Source organism: Anabrus simplex, chromosome 6, assembly GCF_040414725.1.
Source record: "Anabrus simplex isolate iqAnaSimp1 chromosome 6, ASM4041472v1, whole genome shotgun sequence".
In the NCBI taxonomy this organism is placed as follows: Eukaryota; Metazoa; Arthropoda; class Insecta; order Orthoptera; family Tettigoniidae; genus Anabrus; species Anabrus simplex.
The window spans coordinates 58,732,490-58,752,564 of record NC_090270.1 but is presented as its reverse complement, the minus strand read 5'-3'; the positions used below and the strand labels follow the sequence as shown (position 1 = coordinate 58,752,564).

At 39.0% G+C, this 20,075-nt stretch overlaps 1 protein-coding gene and 1 long non-coding RNA gene across 2 annotated transcripts in view; one reads left to right on the top strand and one right to left on the bottom strand.

The window, feature by feature from the left end:
• The window catches only part of LOC137501266 (uncharacterized), a 423,792-nt gene that overhangs the window by 72,220 nt on the left and 331,497 nt on the right, over positions 1-20,075 (top strand). The window lies entirely within an intron of this gene.
• On the bottom strand, positions 15,354-19,043 carry LOC136875375 (transcription factor Zelda). The gene has a single exon (XM_067148929.2). The coding sequence runs from the start codon at positions 19,041-19,043 to the stop codon at positions 15,354-15,356; it is 3,690 nt and encodes a 1,229-aa protein (XP_067005030.2).

Genomic DNA, 20,075 nt, shown 5'->3' with positions numbered 1-20,075 from the left:
CGAAAGTCGGCCAAACAAGACGCACACACTGGCTTAATCCTTTCATTAGCCTCACCTGCATCGATTTTTACGTAAACAGCAGAAGAAAAGCTTACATTGATTGGAGAGTAATGTGCAACAGGACAACTCAACACAGAGGTCATTACTATGCTTCCATTCCGCCAGCTATCCCACACAAACCATGTCAAGACGTCATGTGGGCCAGAGGCCAAATAACCACCTTCATCCGGATAAGATTGAACCCGTTGAACAAGTGCGGAAGTTTAAGTCCCTTGGCAGCCGGATTACTGAGAACTTAGGCCCGGATTTAGAGATCCGTGTACGAATAGAAATGGATCCGACTAGCTTTCTGAAAATGAGGCATCTACTGTGTGACGGAAGCCTCAGCTTGGAGATTCGTCACAATTTCGTCAGATGCTATGTATATTCAATGCTTCTGTACGACGCTGAAACATGGACTCTGAAAAGTCACACCATTAAGAGAATAAATGCCTTCGAGATGTGGGTGTTCCGAAGGATCTCGTGGACTGACCGCGTCTCCAATGCTGCCGTACTCAAACGCATGAGAAGGGAACGAACGTTGACGTGTACAATCAAGCAAAGAAATACCGCCTACCTTCGGCATATTATAAGGAATGAAAAGTACAACCTACTTAAATTGATAATGCAGGGTAAAATAGAGGTCGCGGTCTTGGCTGAGGAACTTACAGGATTGGACAGGACTAGATTCGAGTGGACTGATGAGGACACGCGAACATCGTGCAGACTTCACTGTGATTGTGGCCAACCTTCAGTAATGGAGAAGGCACTACAAGAGGAGGATGCAACTTCTTCGTGTTCCCTTTCCAACACATGTGCAGCTGTTGCTGGCAACCGGAGATGTATGTGTGTACGGTGAAATTTCAAATTACTTGACAAAAACGGGTCTACATATCTAAAGAAACAAGTGTGTTTATTTCGAACGTGTTGTTATTTTTTACTCTGTTATATGCCCTTTCTGTCATTCTATATGTATTTTACCTTGCTGTCCAATTGTTTTTCTCTTATTTGTAATATTTAATCATTGTACACTGCTGATGGCCGAATATCCTAAGGAAGAAGGCCATAAATAAAAAACACATCGTTGAGGTCGTATTTCATAGTTTCCAGATTTTCGAAAGTAATCAGAATTCAAAGACACACAGTCTCAAGATTATGAAGTATTAAAATTTATAACTTAAAACAAAAACAGCAGACTGTTAACTCCTTCAGAATGCTGTGGTCACAATATATTCCAGAGGAGGGTAAACACATGTGTGGCAGAAATGACAGGAATGAGCAGAGGAATTATAGGCCTACTGGAGTGTAAGAAAAACAGGATTTTAAAAAAGAATATAAGAACACACTGAATATGTATATAAATGCATTCTTCCTTTATAAATACAGTTCAGTCACTAAAGAACAAAATATATCTATGTATATACATTCAGATATCGAAACTTATCAACCATTACAGAAAGTATGAATGAATGCTTTTTTCATTAAATAACTCTTTCAGAACTTTTCGGAGGTAGAACATCTCTCAGCAGTTATAAATAATATCTCTACTTTCAGTTTAAATAAATATCCATCCGTAACAACGTACCACACATCCCAAGAAAAACCACGGTGTAATTTTTTCTTCTTTAGGAGCAAGTACAGATATAAAACACTGATGATAACGAAATGAAGGTTTGCCTGGCAGAGATGCGCTCGGATAACATGAAATGATGTGGGCTCGATTCCCCGCCAGGAAGGGAACATTTAGAAACGAGATTTCCGTTGTTGGAGAAGTTCATGCATACGAGGTTCATCCAGTGAACATAAAAATGAGTACTAGGGTAAAGACGACATTTTAAATAACTTATGATGAAATCGCAAATAAAACACCTGTCTTCACTCTACAAAATCAGTTGTTTTTAATAATGCGTATACACTGATGTTTAGTATTCACTGTCTAAATGTTCAATTTATCACACAATGATAGGCTTAAAGCATTTTTAATGTGTACCTTAGAGGTTTCTTGCTTGCTTTTTTTTTTTTTTTAAATCTTGCCTACTAGATTAAAACCTGTAATTCCTTCAGATTAATTTTTAGGGGTAACAAGTTTGCTGCTTACCTGGTCACTCAGCCCCTGAATTATCTGATAGTAACCAGCCAACAATTAATTCCCTTCAGTAAAGTAAAGCAACGTTGAAGGACTACTTGCGTTACACTAAAATATCTGGGTAGCAGTCAACTCGGCAGGCTAAGGGCATTTATACAGTATGCTTTATAGATTTGCATAAGTTACTGTTGATTATGATAGATTATATTATTCCATAGGATATATTGCAGATCAGAATACTCCAAGAGGCTACAGTACAGTAAAATATTCCACATTTTTTCCTGACATCGATGTAAAAGAACGGTTTTTTTTTATTCAAACCAATTAGTGGTTAATTGCTATTAACATGCAGTCATTAAAATCATCTATTTGCAATGTCTTCGTTTTATTTTGTTGTTAGTCTGAATAGATGTTCCCAAAAATACACGTTTCTAAAATTTTTGAAAAGATTAGCACCGGTTTTAACTGTTTACAACTGACATATCACAAAAATACAAAAAAATATTACGATCATAACAAAAATTGAAAGCAAATAATCAAAATAATTTACCACTGTTTTTTCTTGGGATGTGCCATAGTAAAAATCGATATCAAGTTCTGGACAAGGAACAGTGTAATTTTACTCCAAGGAAAACAGTAATTTCTACACAAATATATACCAAAATGAAATGAAAGGAAAATTTACTGACAAGAATTTAAAATACAGATATTCAAAGCCATTTTAAACAATCCATACAATAACTCCAATTTTGGGACATCCTGCAAGCAGATAAATTCAACTGGTTCAGTCTTTTCATTAGATACATGTCCAGAAACTTATAATTCTAACTAGGTTGTTCTTCGGGTGTTTCATGGTGAGCAACCTTTCATTTAAAAAAAACAAAAACATTAGCATCCGCTTACACTGGTAGTCCAAATCACAATACAAAACACAGTGGAAGATAAAGCAAATGAGTATTGTTTACATATTGCAAAAGGATATGTTTTGTATGGGAGGTAGTGATGCTGTGATGAATTTCCTTTATACCTTATATCTTTGGGCAAACTTCTCATTGAAACATATCATTAACCTCGTACATAATACACTAAGAGTTTAATGTCAATAAATACCCATATTTTAAAACAAGTGAGTAATAAACCATTCTTCTAAATCCCTTAAAAACAAAGATTTTAGCACATTCCTTTTTTACTGACAAGGGGATACACAGTATACCCTGTTCAAAATGACTGCACTAAAAATTATTTTTAAGTTACTAATATATTCCCACCCAATGGTGACTGCTTTAAACTCATGAAACATAAGGAATGTCATGGAAACAGGCAGTGAAATACTGCCGATACACAGAGATGTTAAAATGTATTTAGATCGATGGTTTCACACCCCAAAACAGACTTTCAGTTCTTTCAGAATTATGCCATGTAAAAGAGATAAACTGCAAGGAACTTTTAGATTTCAAACACATTATTCTGCTCTCTCGAAATTAACTAATACCGAATATGACTGATCCATCAACTCTATGGTTTGAATTCAACTGACCGTTGCTATGTCGGTGAAATTGTACCCTTGTTCGTCACGAGATGGCTCACCACAAACTGTTACATTCAGAGACAGATGTTCTGTACATATCAACATATTTTGTAGAGAAGTGTGAAGTTTACTGTGAAGAAAATTCTTACTCTGGACACGATCGATACAGGAATACCATTCTTTTTAAATTCTGAGCAATGTACCATACAGACTCTCTATTTTTTTAATACATATAGAAATTATTTCATAGAATATATTGCAGATCAATATTATTCTGAACCCAGTAAAATATCGTACATTTCTTCCTGGTACTGATGTAAAAGAAACGTGCAGTGCTGGAATAAGGTGCTTTGGATAGCTTTGCATTCCACACAGTGTTGCCAGACTGAGGGAAATTTCCCACAAACAAGGGAAAAATTGGCGTGGTTGTGGAACCGTGAGTAAAAGGGAAACACTTCAAGAATATCCAGGAAACGTGGGAATTTTAATATCGCATTTTCCTACTTACATAAAATATTTTACTTCGAACAAATCAACTGTCCTCTTAAAATGACAGGAATACTTCCCTATCATATAGACTAGCAGAGCATACTGTATTTTGTTGCACCGTATTATTGCTGTAACACTGAAACAGTCTGCAAAAAGGTGGTAGTCACTTAACAATATGTAGTTTTATGACAAAAAATATTTCACATTTCAATCTGGTGGTGAATTTGCGTACTATGGTACGTATAGTAGGGACTGCTGGATTGCTCCGGTTCAGCAGTAGGTAATTTTTAATTGTAGCAGCACAGTCGGCCCCGTGGTGTAGGGGTAGCGTGCCTACCTCTCACCCGGAGGCCCCCGGGTTCGATTCCCGGCCAGGTCAGGGATTTTTACCTGGACTTGAGGGCTGGTTCGAGGTCCACTCAGCCTACGTGATTAGAATTGAGGGGCTATCTCACGGTGAGATAGCGGCCCCGGTCCAGAAAGCCACGAATAACGGCCGAGAGGATTCGTCGTGCTAACCACACGGCACCTCGTAATCTGCAGGCCTTCGGGCTGAGCAGCGGTCGCTTGGTAGGCCAAGGCCCTTCAAGGGCTGTAGTGCCATGGGGTTTGGTTTTTTTTATTGTAGCAGCTCAAATATTAAGGGATTCTTTTTTGTTAACACTATAATGATGATAATAATAATTCGTAGAAAACGAATGCCAGGGGGACGAAGGGAGTGTGATGAAGAGCATTTACTATTGTTATTATTATTATTATTATGTGTGAATTGCATGGCCCGCCCAAAAGGAAAGGTGGATTTTCAGGGCGAATTATTGACTAAGGAAGTAGAACACCTGGTATATTACAGCAATTAACTGTTTCTGTTTTATTCTGTTATAGCAGCGAGAAGCTTAATTTCATATGTATGATCATAAATATCAGATTTGCGGGGAAAACCAGGTAAATTTTAACAATGTCATGCGAATCCGACATTGTCATCATATCAACCCCCCCCCCCCCCAAACCATAGAGTGACCGTGACGATAATCATACCCACGTGCTTCCTGTGACTGAATCACAGATAATTTTGTGTTACCGATACAGGTATTCTGAAATATCATTTAAGCTCATCTCTAGTCATGGCCGTCCATCAACGGTTGCTAAGCGAATCGCGTCACACATTAACACGGAAATGTGTTTGGGTTGAGGCTCTATCCAGAATTAGCGCGGGCAGTTTTCCGACACCACGGTAACCATGGCAACCAGTGTAGCTGAGGAACTTGTTTTAATTCTGAGCAATGTACATAATAATAATAATAATAATAATAATGTTATTGGTTTTACGTCCCACTAACTACTTTTACGGTTTTCGGAGACGCCGAGGTGCCGGAATTTTGTCCCGCAGGAGTTCTTTTACGTGCCAGTAAATCTACCGACACGAGGCTGACGTATTTGAGCACCTTCAAATACCACCGGACTGAGCCAGGATCGAACCTGCCAAGTTCGGGCCAGAAAGCCAGCGCCTCAACCGTCTGAGCCACTCAGCCCGGCTGTAATGTACAGACAAAACTCTTATTTTGCATTGCTAATTTCAAGTGACCCCTCCAGCCATAGCCTACATGGTTGCTAGGTAACAATGTGTTCAAAATTTTTTGTATCGCTACCCCCAGCCATGACAAGAGATATTTGTCACAATGATGTCTCAAAAGTAGGTCATTCCAGGTTAAGAAAACAGTATTGCTCTTATGGAGCTACAAGGAGTGAACACACCCGTTCTTAGACACACATAACTCCTTATGATTCAGGAATATTATAATATAATTTATATTGTAATATGAAACTATCTTTACATCGGTCTGTTTTCAGAGCAACTTTGCTTTACGGGAGCGAAAGCCGGGTGGACTCAGTATATCTTATTGATGTTAGAAGTAACAGACTTGAAAGTAGCGAGAATAATTGCTGGCACAAACAAGTGGGAACAATGGCAGGAGGGTACTCGGAATGAGGAGATAAAGGCTAATTTAGGAATGAACTCGATGGATGAAGCTGTACGCATAAACCGGCTTCGGTGGAGGGGTCATGTGAGACGAATGGATGAGGATGGGTTACTTAGGAGAATAATAGGCTCTGTTATGGAGGGTAAGAGAAGTAGAGGGACACCAAGACGACGATGGTTAGATTCAGTTTCTAACGATTAAAGATAAGAGGTATAGAACTAAATGTGGCCACAGCATTAGTTGCAAATAGAGGATTGTGGCGACGTTTAGTAAATTCACAGAAGCTTGCAGTCTGAACGCTGAAAGGCATAACCGTCTTTAATGATAATGAATGAATGAAAGCAAGAAAATGGATGAGATATTTTTTGCCCACGAGTTATTAAAATAACTACAGTACTTATTTCATAAATACATTCGCATCAACGGAATGGCGGAAACAGCCATCGCTATGTTGCCTTCCTTCATTTTCCTTCCCAGTTGCTTTGGTAGTAACGCGCAATCCGTTACGCTGTGAATCGCTAGCGGCTTATCAATGTTGAAGAAAACTCATCGTGTGTATTCTAATATTCTCGTACTGTACAACAGTTGTTGCTGGAGATTTTGATGTGGTGTGCAGCTGTACATCACGGCACGACTTCTACTGATACTGAAATTCGCTATAATGTTTATCTGTGCTTGGTTTTGTAACATACGTGTTGTTTCTTAACCTATTTAATTTTTGCCGTTTTTTTCGTGGAGCGATACGTCACAGCTGTACCTGGCATTACCTGGACAAATTTATGAAATTCAATTAACTGCTATAACAATTATCTATTTTGTATTATTTTCCCAATTTCCCTTTAAACTGAAGTGCTGAGTTTTTATGTCCCACCGTTTTCCCGTATTGCTGTGAAGATCAAAATGAGCTCCCTCTAAAAAAAACCGCCGCTTGAATTCCAAAAAATAATTTTGAGCTTAGTTTATTCCCCTTTTACCTTGAAATTAAATGCGGAGTTTTACCAATATATGTGCCGCCGTTTTCCCGTGATGCTGTTTAGCAGAGCTGTTCGATATAGGGAAATTCTGAATGTCTCTATCAGTATAAGTTTCATGAAAAATGGGTTAGCAATTTTTGCATTTATTCAATCCAAGTGGGATGATAGACTAACAAATAATATTTTAAAAAGGTGAATTTCGTCTCCGCAGCGTACTATTATCTCTAAAAATGTGTGTGTGTGGGGGGGGGGGGGGGTGACGAATGTACGGACATAAATTTACATTGTTTAGATTGAATCTTTCAGACCCGTAATTATAGACAAGATATAAGCTTATGGGCGTTTGCCGTGTCAAAGAAACAAGGTGAAATTCTTTACGTTTCGCAGAGAACTTTGATCCGCGCCTTCCGAAGAAAATCTCGATCGTTTACGAAGAAGACTTCTCCAATAATGAATGTGTGAATTCCAGAATACTTTACCGTTGGTCTAGAATAAGTGGTACGCTCATTCGCTAGCGTACAATGAGCAATCTGGTGATGATGAGCGTATTACTTATTCTAGACCACGGCCGACTGGATCCATCGCTGCGCTCTATAGCGACGTATCAAGTCGGCCGTGTCTAGACCAACAATTCTTAAATTCAAACCTTCATTATTGGAGAAGTCTTCCTTGTCAACATCCGAGATTTTCTTCTGGAGACCTGGAGCGAAGTTCTCTGGAAAAGTAAAGAATTTCGTCTTGCTTACTTAACACGGCCAAAGCCTAAAAGCTCATTACAATTATATTTACATTGTTAAGATGAGCAGTGGAAGGCAACCAAGGGCACCCATAGGATACTATGTAGCGGGGGCTAGACCTGGGAGTATGTAGTATTTTTCATATTTTGAAAGATGAATGGTGACTTGTATTGCACGGTAGAATACCACACACGGTATCCCCTACCACTTCTATGAAATACCAATTTTTAAGAAAAACACCTGACTATATTAGATTTTTTCCTTTCCCTGAGAGCTAGGAAGTGGGGGCGTCCCCAATTGCCCGCGGGCATGGGCGCCCATGAAGGCAACTTAGAAAACGAAATATGATGTGGATGAAGAAAGAAAGGCAGAAAGAAGTATAAAATGAGGACAGAAACGATGCATTTGATTTCCTTTTTAATTTTCATAGAAATATCCCTCCTTTTACTAATCTGGTGACCTAGTTATTTCCTATTTCGTAACTGTCTACTGACAAAACATTAAACTAGTATTCAAATATGGTGACGAGAACAACATCTCTGAATATAATAGCACTTAGTGAGCCATCTAGCGACCAACGAGGGTAATCTTTCATGGAGCAATGGTCAATTAAATTCAAACTTATGAGAATATTAATGATCGCTAGAGGTACGCTTCTGAGAAAACAGACGAAAGTCTCCGTGAAAGATAAAGTTCCACCACAGTCCATCTCATTTCACACAGAGAGCATAATCCCAAAATAATGGCATGGCTATGTTAAGATGTAATACAGCTCCAACAACCTGCTACAAACTCTCAAGAGTCCAAGTCAAACTACAGAGCAAGCAATTTCTCCAGATCAGAATAACATCCACTGAGCAAAAAAAAAACCTGACAGCCTATTACCCACCACAAAAACATAGTGGGCTCGCATGGTAAACATGACACTCTTGAGATCTAAAACCGAATGAAACAAACCATCTCAAATTCATGTATCAACAGTGATATGACACTTATATAAGAATCAATTCAAACTGAAATTATACCCTTGTCATGGAATCCAAAATCATGCTTCAGAGACATCTGAAAATATCACTGCAGCACAAATATCAAAAATATAAATTATATTCCTTTAGATTTCATTTCTATTATATGCTTACTGGTAACAAGATAATATGCAAAACATAAGTCAGAAAAATTAAAATAAAATGATCCCTGCAGTAGTTTATAATAATGACAAAACACTTTAATTCTGTACAGAAAAATCCCTGAATTTGTTTTCTGGTAAATCAGATTTAGTACTGAGTAACCTCCCTTCTATCTTTTGCGGTCTACATGGAACAGACTATTAAGAATACTGGTACATGAATGTGGCACATTTTACACCTTTCAATACTTGCATTTCAAAATTCTATTTCATGTGATTAAATTTGCTAGAGAGTTATGAAAATCACGACATGCAATGCACAATTCTTTCTAAGCCAAAAAATAATAATAAATCTAAAGTAACACTGCTTAATTTCATAGAAAATATTTCAAAATTGGCACAATGAAAATAATTTTGTACAGGCTTTGGTACACTTTTCCAATTTTTGGTTTGGTGTTGCAAACCATATAGTTTTATAGAATAAGTACGAGATATTAATCAAAACGTCCATTTTAACTTTTAATAATGCAAAATCTATTATTTTTATGAAAAACGAATCTTATTTGCGTTTGTTATTTTTAATAGCCCATGTGGCTTTTTATCAGAAAAGTAACACACTCATTTTTAAAACTAAATGTCTGGAAAAAAATAGGAAAAAAATAAGAACAGAACTGTGTGATCAGAGTCAGTTACTGCAAGTTCAAATTCTAAGAGAACGTGTACAATGCAGGTGTGACGACCAGGGCAGACGAGGAGAGAGGTAGAGACAAAGCATGGCATTGCACTAGGTACATGACTATATGCGAAGGTAAAAATATTTTTTCTTCAGTAAATACAAACATAAGATAAAATAAATGACTAAAGCTAGTAGGATAACGGGAGATATGTTCGTGACACAGGTAAGTTCGTGATAAACTTTTGAATAAGTATCGTGTGTCCGCAAGAACGCGATGAAGACTTGATGCAAGTAACTAGACATCTGTTGAGAACTCAGAACTAGCAGTAAAGATGATAAATATTTAAGCATATAGACGGCCTAATTCCACTTCCACCTATCTGGCAATGCTCTTCCTATCCATTATTCTCCTTAGGACTGGTCACACCTCCGTACCGTAGTGTAGGAATGCATGTTTGAATGACGTATTTACCCACTACTAAGAGTATGATACATTTAAGGTTCATTTTCCTTTACACATAAGCACAGGAAAATGAACACAACGAAAATTGTTCTGATGGACTGCATATCCATATGAGACTAGTCTTAAGGAAAATAATGATTAGCAAGAGCATTGTCAGATGCGTTGTGTTAGAACTAGGCCATTAATATGTAGTATTTCAATAACAGAATGATCGAAAAAATGGACTACGCGAATTTTCAAAGTAAAAAGCATGTTAAATTGTGAAACATATGTTTTATTATTTACACCGATTATTTTCATGAAAAATTTGTCTAAGTAACTAATAGTAGCAATCTCAGATAGATAACATTATTTAGAAAATTTTATCATGAAAATTATCTATGTAAATAATAAAACAAATGTTTAACAATTCAACATGTTTTTCCTTTCATAATTCAAGTGATCCATTAACTCTGCCGGTCAGTGTAATAATTAACATATTCCCTTTAGTGTGTGAAACCGAAATACAGATATACTGATTACTTGTGTTTTATTGTTAAAGCAAACCACGTTCTCTTCAACGAAACACAAAAAATAAACAATGATCACTTCTGTTTCATATATGAAATCTGTGTGTCAGTTCAATCAGTCCACAGGCTGGCTGGATCCTACAATAGCACCACCAAAGGCTATTCAGTTATAGAAAAACAGCAAGAACCAATGGCAGTGCTAAAATGAGGAGTGAGGAAGTTTGCCACTGCTTTCCTCACCGGACCATAAAGTGCTATTGCAGCACGGCGGACCCTATGAGCAACAGCTTTCATAACAACCAGACACACTGGCCGTGCTCTGAATGTCATTACTCAGCTCCACCTATACCCAAGCAGCTTCCATATTGCCACAGCCATGGATGAGACTGCGACTTCGGTGGAAGCTACACTTTGCTCTGGCCTGTGCCAAGAGACAGATGCAAAAGTACTGCATCCATCAAGAAATGGCAACAGGCAGGAATTATAACTAATTTATTTTAATAATTTACTGTGACAATGATAACAGACAGAAACCACTTAGTTCTTCCAGGTTGAATTGTGCTTTTGTTTTCTGGACCTCTTGTACAGTTTGCTGATGTTCCGAATACACTGCCGTATTCTTTGTCAAGGCAACTGAAGTACCACTACTCGATCAGAGGTAATCAGCCTCCACAGGCAGCTAAAATCCACTAAAGTGGACGTAAGGTACATAAAACAAACAACACGGTTCAACCCGGAAGAACTAAATAATTTAACAGACCGTAGAAGCTTCGCATCTAAGAAACATAAAACCACATGCTCTGTTGTGCATGAAATTGAAACACAAAAATATTGATCACTGCGGGCTGACCTTCGAGCTCTGGGTAGGAAGAACTAAGGGCACCCGGCTAGCAGTAAAACGATCATCTTTGACAATGCAGGAGTTAGGACGCAAAACCTACATCAATTATTATTATTAGACTACATAAAGTGTTTTGTCTGTACATTGCTCAGAATTTAAAAAAGAATGGTATTTCTGTATCGGTCGTGCTCACAGTAAGAAGGAATGCATTTTAAAATCAAATCTGCATGTGTATGTATGTACGTGCATCACGAGAAAAGGGCTGAAGAGATTTTAATGAAAATTGGTATATAAGTCGGGAAATAAGGCACTACACTTAAGGTTATAATTAAGTATCTCTGTTATCAGTGGTCCTATCAATAAATACTACATAACAAAGGTTACATAGAATACAATTTCTGATCGGCAATGTCTTAGACAGGTTCAGTGTACTGGCTATGATAACAGACATACTTTTGTTGCTTACTCCGTATCAACGCCGAGCAACGAGAAAATGGTACAACAGCAGAATTTAGTGGAAATGGGTATGTAGAGTCGGAGAATAAGGCACTACAGTATAGGCTATAAATGATTTCATTCACGCTGGGTGAAATGGTAATTTAGATTAAGTCCTACAAATTCTGAAATATATATTATTAATGGTTCTATAAATAATTACTACATAACAAAAGTTATAGAGAACATAATTACTGTTCATTTATGCCTCATATAGTTTTACTGCATCGGCTATGATAACAGACAGTCATGAATGTAGAGTTGTGTTGCTTAGTCCATAATCAATGCAGAACATGAAAACTGGCATGTTAACCGGCGTTGATGGTGCTGTTTGTTGTGATTGCCTTAAGGTGAAAAGCCACGTGGTCATAAGCCCATATGGACAAGGAAAATTGTGAAGATAACTTATCAAAATGAGAGAAACAACGATCGTTTGAAGAATAAGAAAAGAATGGGGAAGAAGGATTCCCTAATATTGCAGAGTAGGAAGATAACTGAATGTGTAAGTCTACAAAATCAAAAGTCCATAAAATGGTCTATAATATGACATTACGTTGTGATGTGCTTCGCCTCCGATGGATGGCATTACTGCTGAGTACCACGTACCGAGCAGAAGAGCCTGCCTGAATATTGGCGGGAAGTAGCTGGTGGGTGAGTGATAAAACTTTCTTGTTTAGCGTGCCATTCCTCTGGTTCAAACTCTGATAACTACTGGTACGTGACACACTGGTTCATCCAATATTCATACTTTCGGTCTTGCTACGAATAAGATTTATTTCCTCAATTTAACTCAACCATAAACATGGCCGACCTGAATACATTTCTCACAAACTTGGAAAAATCTCTGGAAATATGAATTCTATCCAAACAGCGCATCTAATAATTATAGACAATTTTATAATCTCTAATGTCTCATACATTTTTAGCTTACGAAGTATATAATAATGGAGATATCCGAGAATTTAGGACATTATTGTCAAATCGATCAACGGCGAACATTGCCTCTGGTTAGTCGCCATGCCAATCATTTAAAAAAAGGTGGTGGAAATAGTGAGTGTCAACGTAATCAGCACTGATGAAGTCGTGGACTGGGAGCTAAGAGCTCTCAGGGGGTTTATCCTCATTTTGAGACCTCGCTGGATTAAGATCAAGTGACCTCAAGTCTGGCCCGGCTCCATGGCTAAATGGTTAGCGTGCTGCCCTTTGATCCGGAGGGCCCCGGGTTCGATTGCTGGCCGCGTCGGAGATTTTAACCTTAAATAGTTCATTCTCTTGGCTCAGGGACTGTGTATTTGTGCTATCCCCAACATCCCTGCAAATCACACACCACACATAGCATTATCCTCCACCATAATAACACGCAGTTACCTACACACGGCAGATGCCGCCCACCGAGGGTCTGCCTTACAAGGGCTGCATCAGGCTAGAAATAGCCACGCGAAATTATTATTATTACCTTAAGTCCGAAACATACTTATTTTTTTAAAGATTGGTAGGATTTATTTACCAATTTGTTCTTAAAACTTTTAAACGCTTTTGTAGCTTTTAACTTTTAATTGAAATGAAATGGCGTATGGCTTTTAGTGCAGGGAGTGTCCGAGGACAAGTTCGGCTCGCCAGGTGCAGGTCTTTATATCTAACACCCGTAAGCGACCTGCGCGTCATGATGAGGATGAAATGATGATGAAGACGACACATACACCCAGCCCCCGTGCCAGCGAAAATAACCAATGATGCTTTAAATTCCCGACTCTGCCGGGAATCGAACCCGAGACCCCTGTGACCGGCCATGCAGCCGGACAAACTAATCAATTTGTTTATCAGTATAGTTCACATGTGTAGATCTAACTTCACAATCATTTTTAAATTTTAGGGTTTTTATAATTTAAAAATCAATATTCATTGTATTGTGTATTTTTGTCTTCAGGTAACCTCTAGGGGAGGAAGAATTCATAATAAAATTTAAAGTACTTCTTGGAACACCTTACATGAAATTAGGCTGCGGTACTTCAGATTTGCCATTAAAACTTGTTTAGTAAGAATTGTACCTTGCATGTTTAAGACTGCCATAGCACTATGGCAGATGGCATGACATGAAATACAATTTTGAATTGCATGTATTCAAAGGTGTAAACGGTGCCATGCTCGCATACAGTACCATGAAAAGAGTGCTAATTAGCTAAAATTACCAAACTATCCCAACATATTAAATAACTAAATAGCAACCTTTAATTACGAACTACTCTGCCCAATCTAGAATACAAAAACGGTAATAATCATAATTGTACATAGGAAATAGTTTCTTCAATTCAGTACTGAATCTGATTTAACATGAGTAACATAAATAGAAAGTGGACAACCTAAAGTAAATCAGGAAGCCATGATAACATAAATAAGATGCAACAATCACAGAATTATTTGCAGTTGACTATGAAACAGTTCTTGCTTGCAGAAGGTGTCTTGATTCATCCAACTTCCTACATAAAATAAACTTGTACAGAAATTATATCTCTATGTAAAAATCACAAGTATTATTATTAAACTGTATAAAACTTATAAATGATAATTCTTGAAATCATTAAGAAAACTGTCTTGAGCACTCAAATATCCTTACACAACACTTCTGATATGCACTGCCGTAACTCACAAATATCTGCTTTGATATGTGGTAGGTTATCTGTCCTTTTTTTTTAAAACAAACATTGACAATGTCTATGCACATTTTGTAAACTTTATAAAAAAATTATTCTCCTGCCACACACAACAAAGTTTATCTTGAGTACACATTTCACAAAGTTGTTCAAGTATGTACAGTGTCAGGTAAAAGGTTTTAAGATACCCTTGCATACCAATGAATGGTTGCTAATATGACATTTTTTTGGTCAGGTTGTCCATTGCAGAATTGAGTATGAGAGGCAACTGTCCTGTACAGGTATATTTTCAAGCTTTACAAATGATAACAAACATGATAACAAATCAACATTACGCAAAGTAATTTTGTTAAAACGTACGAGTTTTATGGCCTTACAATACTAGATTTTCCACATTAATGAACCTGCACATCTGTTATAATAACTTCAGTGCTTAACACTTAAAAATGTCCAGGATTTCAGAGGAACTATTCTTACAAAATTATCTTATTGGGCTTGGAAGGAAACTAAGACGGTTGTGCCAATATCAACTTTCACCTAATCTAGACACAAGGAAGCTTTCTTATAGCAAACTGTAGGTCAAGAAAACTCCTTTGAAAATACATCTGAGAGGACTTTCCTTCATTGTATGGTAGACAAGTGCCTTATATTCAATTCTACAATAGAAACCATGTCAAAAAATCTGAAGAGAAAGCACTTGGTAATGAAAGTTTCGAGGGTATCCTAGATTTCCTACACTTCACAATATAGTGGAGCAGGGCTACTGTACGGTGATCTGTGGTATCTTTTTACGGTGAGTTTCGCAGTGTTTAAGCATGTGGTCCTTTCTGATAAATCCCTTACCACAGATATCACAAGCGTACGGTTTCTCTCCTGTGTGCAGACACAAATGACGTCTCAGGTCGGTCTTGTGGTTAAACTGCTTGGGGCAAATCTCGCACTTGTACGGCTTCTCCCCTGCGTGTTTGCCCCAATGCTCTTGATAGAGATATTCGGCAGGGAAACGTTTACCACATCGGTTACATTTAAAGGGCTTATCACCTGAATGGAAGCTCTTGTTATGTTGAGTCAAGTAACAAGCCTTGTTGAACACTTTGTCACACTCCAAACACTTATGAATCCCTCCATTAGAGATCATTGACGACTTATAAATATTGCCATTTGTAGTAACTGTGTTTGTGCTGCTACTGATAATGTTCGTCCCCTCCTCTTGTTTGATGTGATGTTTGTGGATATCATGGTCAAAATCTCCGTTAGTTGATGTAGGACAATCCGGTGTACCTACTGGAGACAAATCTGTCATATCCTCACCCAAACTTCCACTGGAATCTGAAGATCCTCGTAAGTTGGTAATATTGTTGTTATTGTGATTTGGAGGACTAAATCTATCATCTCCATCTATTGACGTCATATTATTGATGTCTTCTTCTAAATTCATAATGGAATAACTATTGTTATTATTGCTATTATTTCCTGGACTCGTTGAGAAAGACTGGTGGTGATTGAGCAAGGTTTGGTTGTCTGGACTAACACTTAGCCCCCCCACGTTTTCAGAAGTGCTCACCGATGAATATCCATTCTCTTGTGTAGCAGAGATACCATTGAATCCATACATGTGATTCTGGTGAAACTGTGCAAAACTTGGAAGCGGGTGGTGATTTGGGATAGATGACGAAAATAAATGCTGCATGTTAATGATCCCATTACGTAAGTCTGTATGATTCTGCACTATATTGTCTTGACAATCATCAATGGCATTGCTGCCGGTGAGCTGATTACCAGTAGAAGTTATGAGGTGGTGGCTGGTAATAACTGGCATTTGGGTAATAGAAACGTGGGGGGGCAGCCCGTTTGGGAACGCCGTCTGAGTCATAGATGTATTCGTTGTAGGGATAGACTGGAGGCGCTGGTGCATCATTGCTGGCTGCTGCGGGATGGGATGGTGGATAAGGTGAGAACCCAACTGCTGCTGCTGATGCTGCTGCTGGTGAAGAGTTTGCTGCGATGGGTGCTGGTGAGTTTGGTTGGGTGGAGAAGCTACTCCCACTGTATATTGGTGTTGAGACTGAGGATGTAGGAGCCCCTGTGATGTATGGACGGAATCGGGGAGGTTGTTGTTGTAGGAAGAAAGAAGTAGCAGGCCCCCCGACGGAATCTCCGATGCCGAGGGACCTGCCTGCAGGTTTGGGGGACTCGACTGCAATTGGTTAGGCATAGGTACTAATGATGGAACTAAATTAAGGTTATGCGGGTGTTGAGGTGTGATCCTTCCGAAGCCTGCACTGTGGCTGTTGTCATCACTCCGGGATGACTCCTCTCCTCCAAGGCTGGGAACAGGACTCGACATCACTGGCGATGAATCCCCCATGTTAGGAAGCGTTCTCTGAACACCTGGTATAGGATCTCTACTCGGATGGTGGTGATTTGTTATTGGCATTGTAGCTGGATCTGGTGCGCCACTCTGCTTCACAGCATTCTTATGTAACGTTGTGTTGTAATGCCTTTTTAGATGACCCGAACTGGTGAACCACTTGTTACAAGCCGAACAATTGTAAGTCTTAGGACGTCTGGCTTCGTTCGATTTCCAAGACTGATTTGATGTTGCACCACCTTGACTTTGAATGTTATTAGGCATAGCAGTGGTCTTTTGGTGCACTTGAGATGGATTGTGAATTGGAAGAAGACTAGATGAAATAGGATTCATATTAGGAACATGAGAAGATGAGATAATTGGTTGGTGAGGAACTGAACTAATACTTGAATTATTTGGATGTTGCTCCTGAAGAGAGAGGTACCCACGATGTTGATACATAGGCTGTTGAGGAACTATTATACCTTCAGAGGAAGAAGACGGAGGAGTCAATGAGGACGATGACATACTTCCCCTCCCAAACTCGGGAGGCGAAACCCCCATATGTTGCTGATGTAGCTGTTGTTGGTGGTGCTGCTGTTGTTGTTGTTGTTGTTGTTGATGGTGAAACAATTTTTGCTGCTGTGACTGATTATTAGAGCTCCATAGCATAGCAGATACCGAATGGGGATTTTCATTGCTGCCACTTTCATCTCTTAGCTCTTCCTCTTCTTCAGCTGGTGGCTGGTACACATGGACCTTTTGAGAATCCAAATCTAGTATTTCTGCTGTCTGTTCATCTTCCGTTTTAATAGACTGTTGATTTAGCAGCTGGTTGCCAATTCCAGTCCCATTATTTTGATTATTAAAACTAGAGCCGTCTTCAGATTTAATCTGGTGTGGATGAAGAAGTCTGTTTCCACCTTCAGATGTGTTCTGGTTGCCAAAGGGATTAAATGCACCACCAGATTGCTGGTTCTGATTTGACAAAGACTGTCTCATATTCAGTAGCTGCTGTAGCTGTTGCTGTTGTTGATGCTGCTGCTGCTGTTGTTGTTGTTGGAATGCACTGCGATTCACCATCATGTTCTGATGTTGGTTGAACAATTGCTGTTGGTTACTTACAATAGTTGGTGTTGGAGGATGGGCAACATTAAGATGTTCCGTTAAGGCTGCACTAGAGTCGCAAACATACCCGCACTTTTCACACTGTTGAGGCGAATGAGACGGCGAAGATTGAGCAATAGAAGAGGAAGACACTGCACTACCGTTTCTGTCAGAAGACGAGTACATATTGTTCTGTTGATGATATGGGTGGTACCTAAACGAGGTCGTAGTCGTTACAGGTCCCACTGAAGAAGAAGGCGATGGCGAAGACACAGAACTAGGAGTGGACGATCTTACTGTATTCGCACTTGAGATCGTAGGAAAATCCGCACCTGAACCGAGGATAAAGTTAGAATTATTTTCGTTAAAGAAATCACCAGATGATCTCATATCAACAATATAAGTCTGTGTACCGCTACTGAATGCTGAGAACGGATTCATTGGGCCATTCTGAGGGGAAGGTGGAGTACGGTTGTTACTGAAGTTGAAGTTCCCTCCACCCGCAGGTGAAAAGCGATTGCTCTCAACCTGATACGGTGAGGGTGCACTGCTGTAACTGCTCGGTGTCGGAGGGTGGGTGAAGGCGGAAGAAGCAGGAGGACTCCCTCTGCTGAAGACAATGGAAGATGTCGAAGAAGGTCGACCAGGAGGCACTGCCCCCGGCGTGGGAGGACCAACCTTCAGCATGCTATCGCTAGAGTCCGCCGGCGCCGCCACAATACCACTGCTCCCGTAGTCATGAGCGATGTTCCGCTTCGAGTTGTTGTTACCAGTCTTATGACTGTTGTTATTGGACTCGTCGCCAGCATTGTTGTTGCTGCTGGCATTCCCAGTGCCACCAGCCAACTGGTTAGCCCACTTACTCAACAAATTCTCTTTATGGTAGTGGAGATGGACGTCTAACGATTTTACACTGTCGAAGTACAGGCCGCAATCCTTACAGTGGTGATTCTGCTGCGGATGTCTTTGCTGTTGAATTCCACTGTGTGCCATTGCAATGGCACAAAATAAAAACTTCCACGTAAAAAAAACAAAATAACGAAACTAAAACTGTTGCTCTTTCTTAAGTGTTGTTCATTCCTTATATCAGGATACTAAAGAAGCAGTGTCCACTAAGTAATTGGGTGGTGGATACATCAACCATCCACTCCATCTTATACCAGTCTTTAGTTGATTGGCTAAAGATGTCATTACCTGAAACAAGAGAAGGAACACAATTAAATCTCTGACAGTAAATCATCGTATGTTTCAGCTCAGTTTCAAGAACAAGCACACACATGTTGGGGAAGAAACTGAAAAGGGTCGTTATAGGAACGACAATCAAGTGCCGTGTGTTACGAGGGTTGTGAATATCTTGGGTGGATCACAAGATTAGTGAATATGGAGCAAACTTGGTGGTTGCTAATGGGAAAAACAATAGTGAGTATAATGGAAACTCATTTAAAAATATTCATTTGTGTAAATTATTCGGGGAACGCCTAAACAATGCAAATTAAATGACCGCCATTTTAAATAGATCATTTTCAGTAACGATTCGCGATAGATGACATTTAAATACATAGACGTGTTAAGAAAACACGAGTGTTTGCTCTACAAAATTTACTGAGTAAAAGTAAGGGGAAAACCCTGTTTTTCATGGTGCCATGTTCTTAAAACCAGTCTGTGAACTGAAAGTCTAAGATTATCCTGAAATACTTCCTAATTACTCCATTTTTACATTGAAAACGTATTTAGCTTGTTATACAAGAAGGAAACATGTCTTAGGTGAGGCCATTCTAGCTCAGCGTCTGAGGGTAAGAGATCAGGGTTGGCACCCGGCGCGAATGAAGAAATTACCCCCAACATTAACAAAATGTTAATCCAAATTACAATAGAATAAAAAAATACCTGGATGTATAAAACAAGAATACTGGTAGGGTAACTTAAAATTATTTTTAGCCCTATTATACTATCTAGTGCATTAGTCTCGAGAAGATACTGAAGAATGGGTAAAAGTATAATTTTCTGTACACTGCAGGTCTATAG

Excerpts from the sequence above, each read along its gene's own strand:
- LOC136875375 (XM_067148929.2), bottom strand. The coding sequence starts at position 19,043 with ATGGCACACAGTGGAATTCAACAGCAAAGACATCCGCAGCAGAATCAC.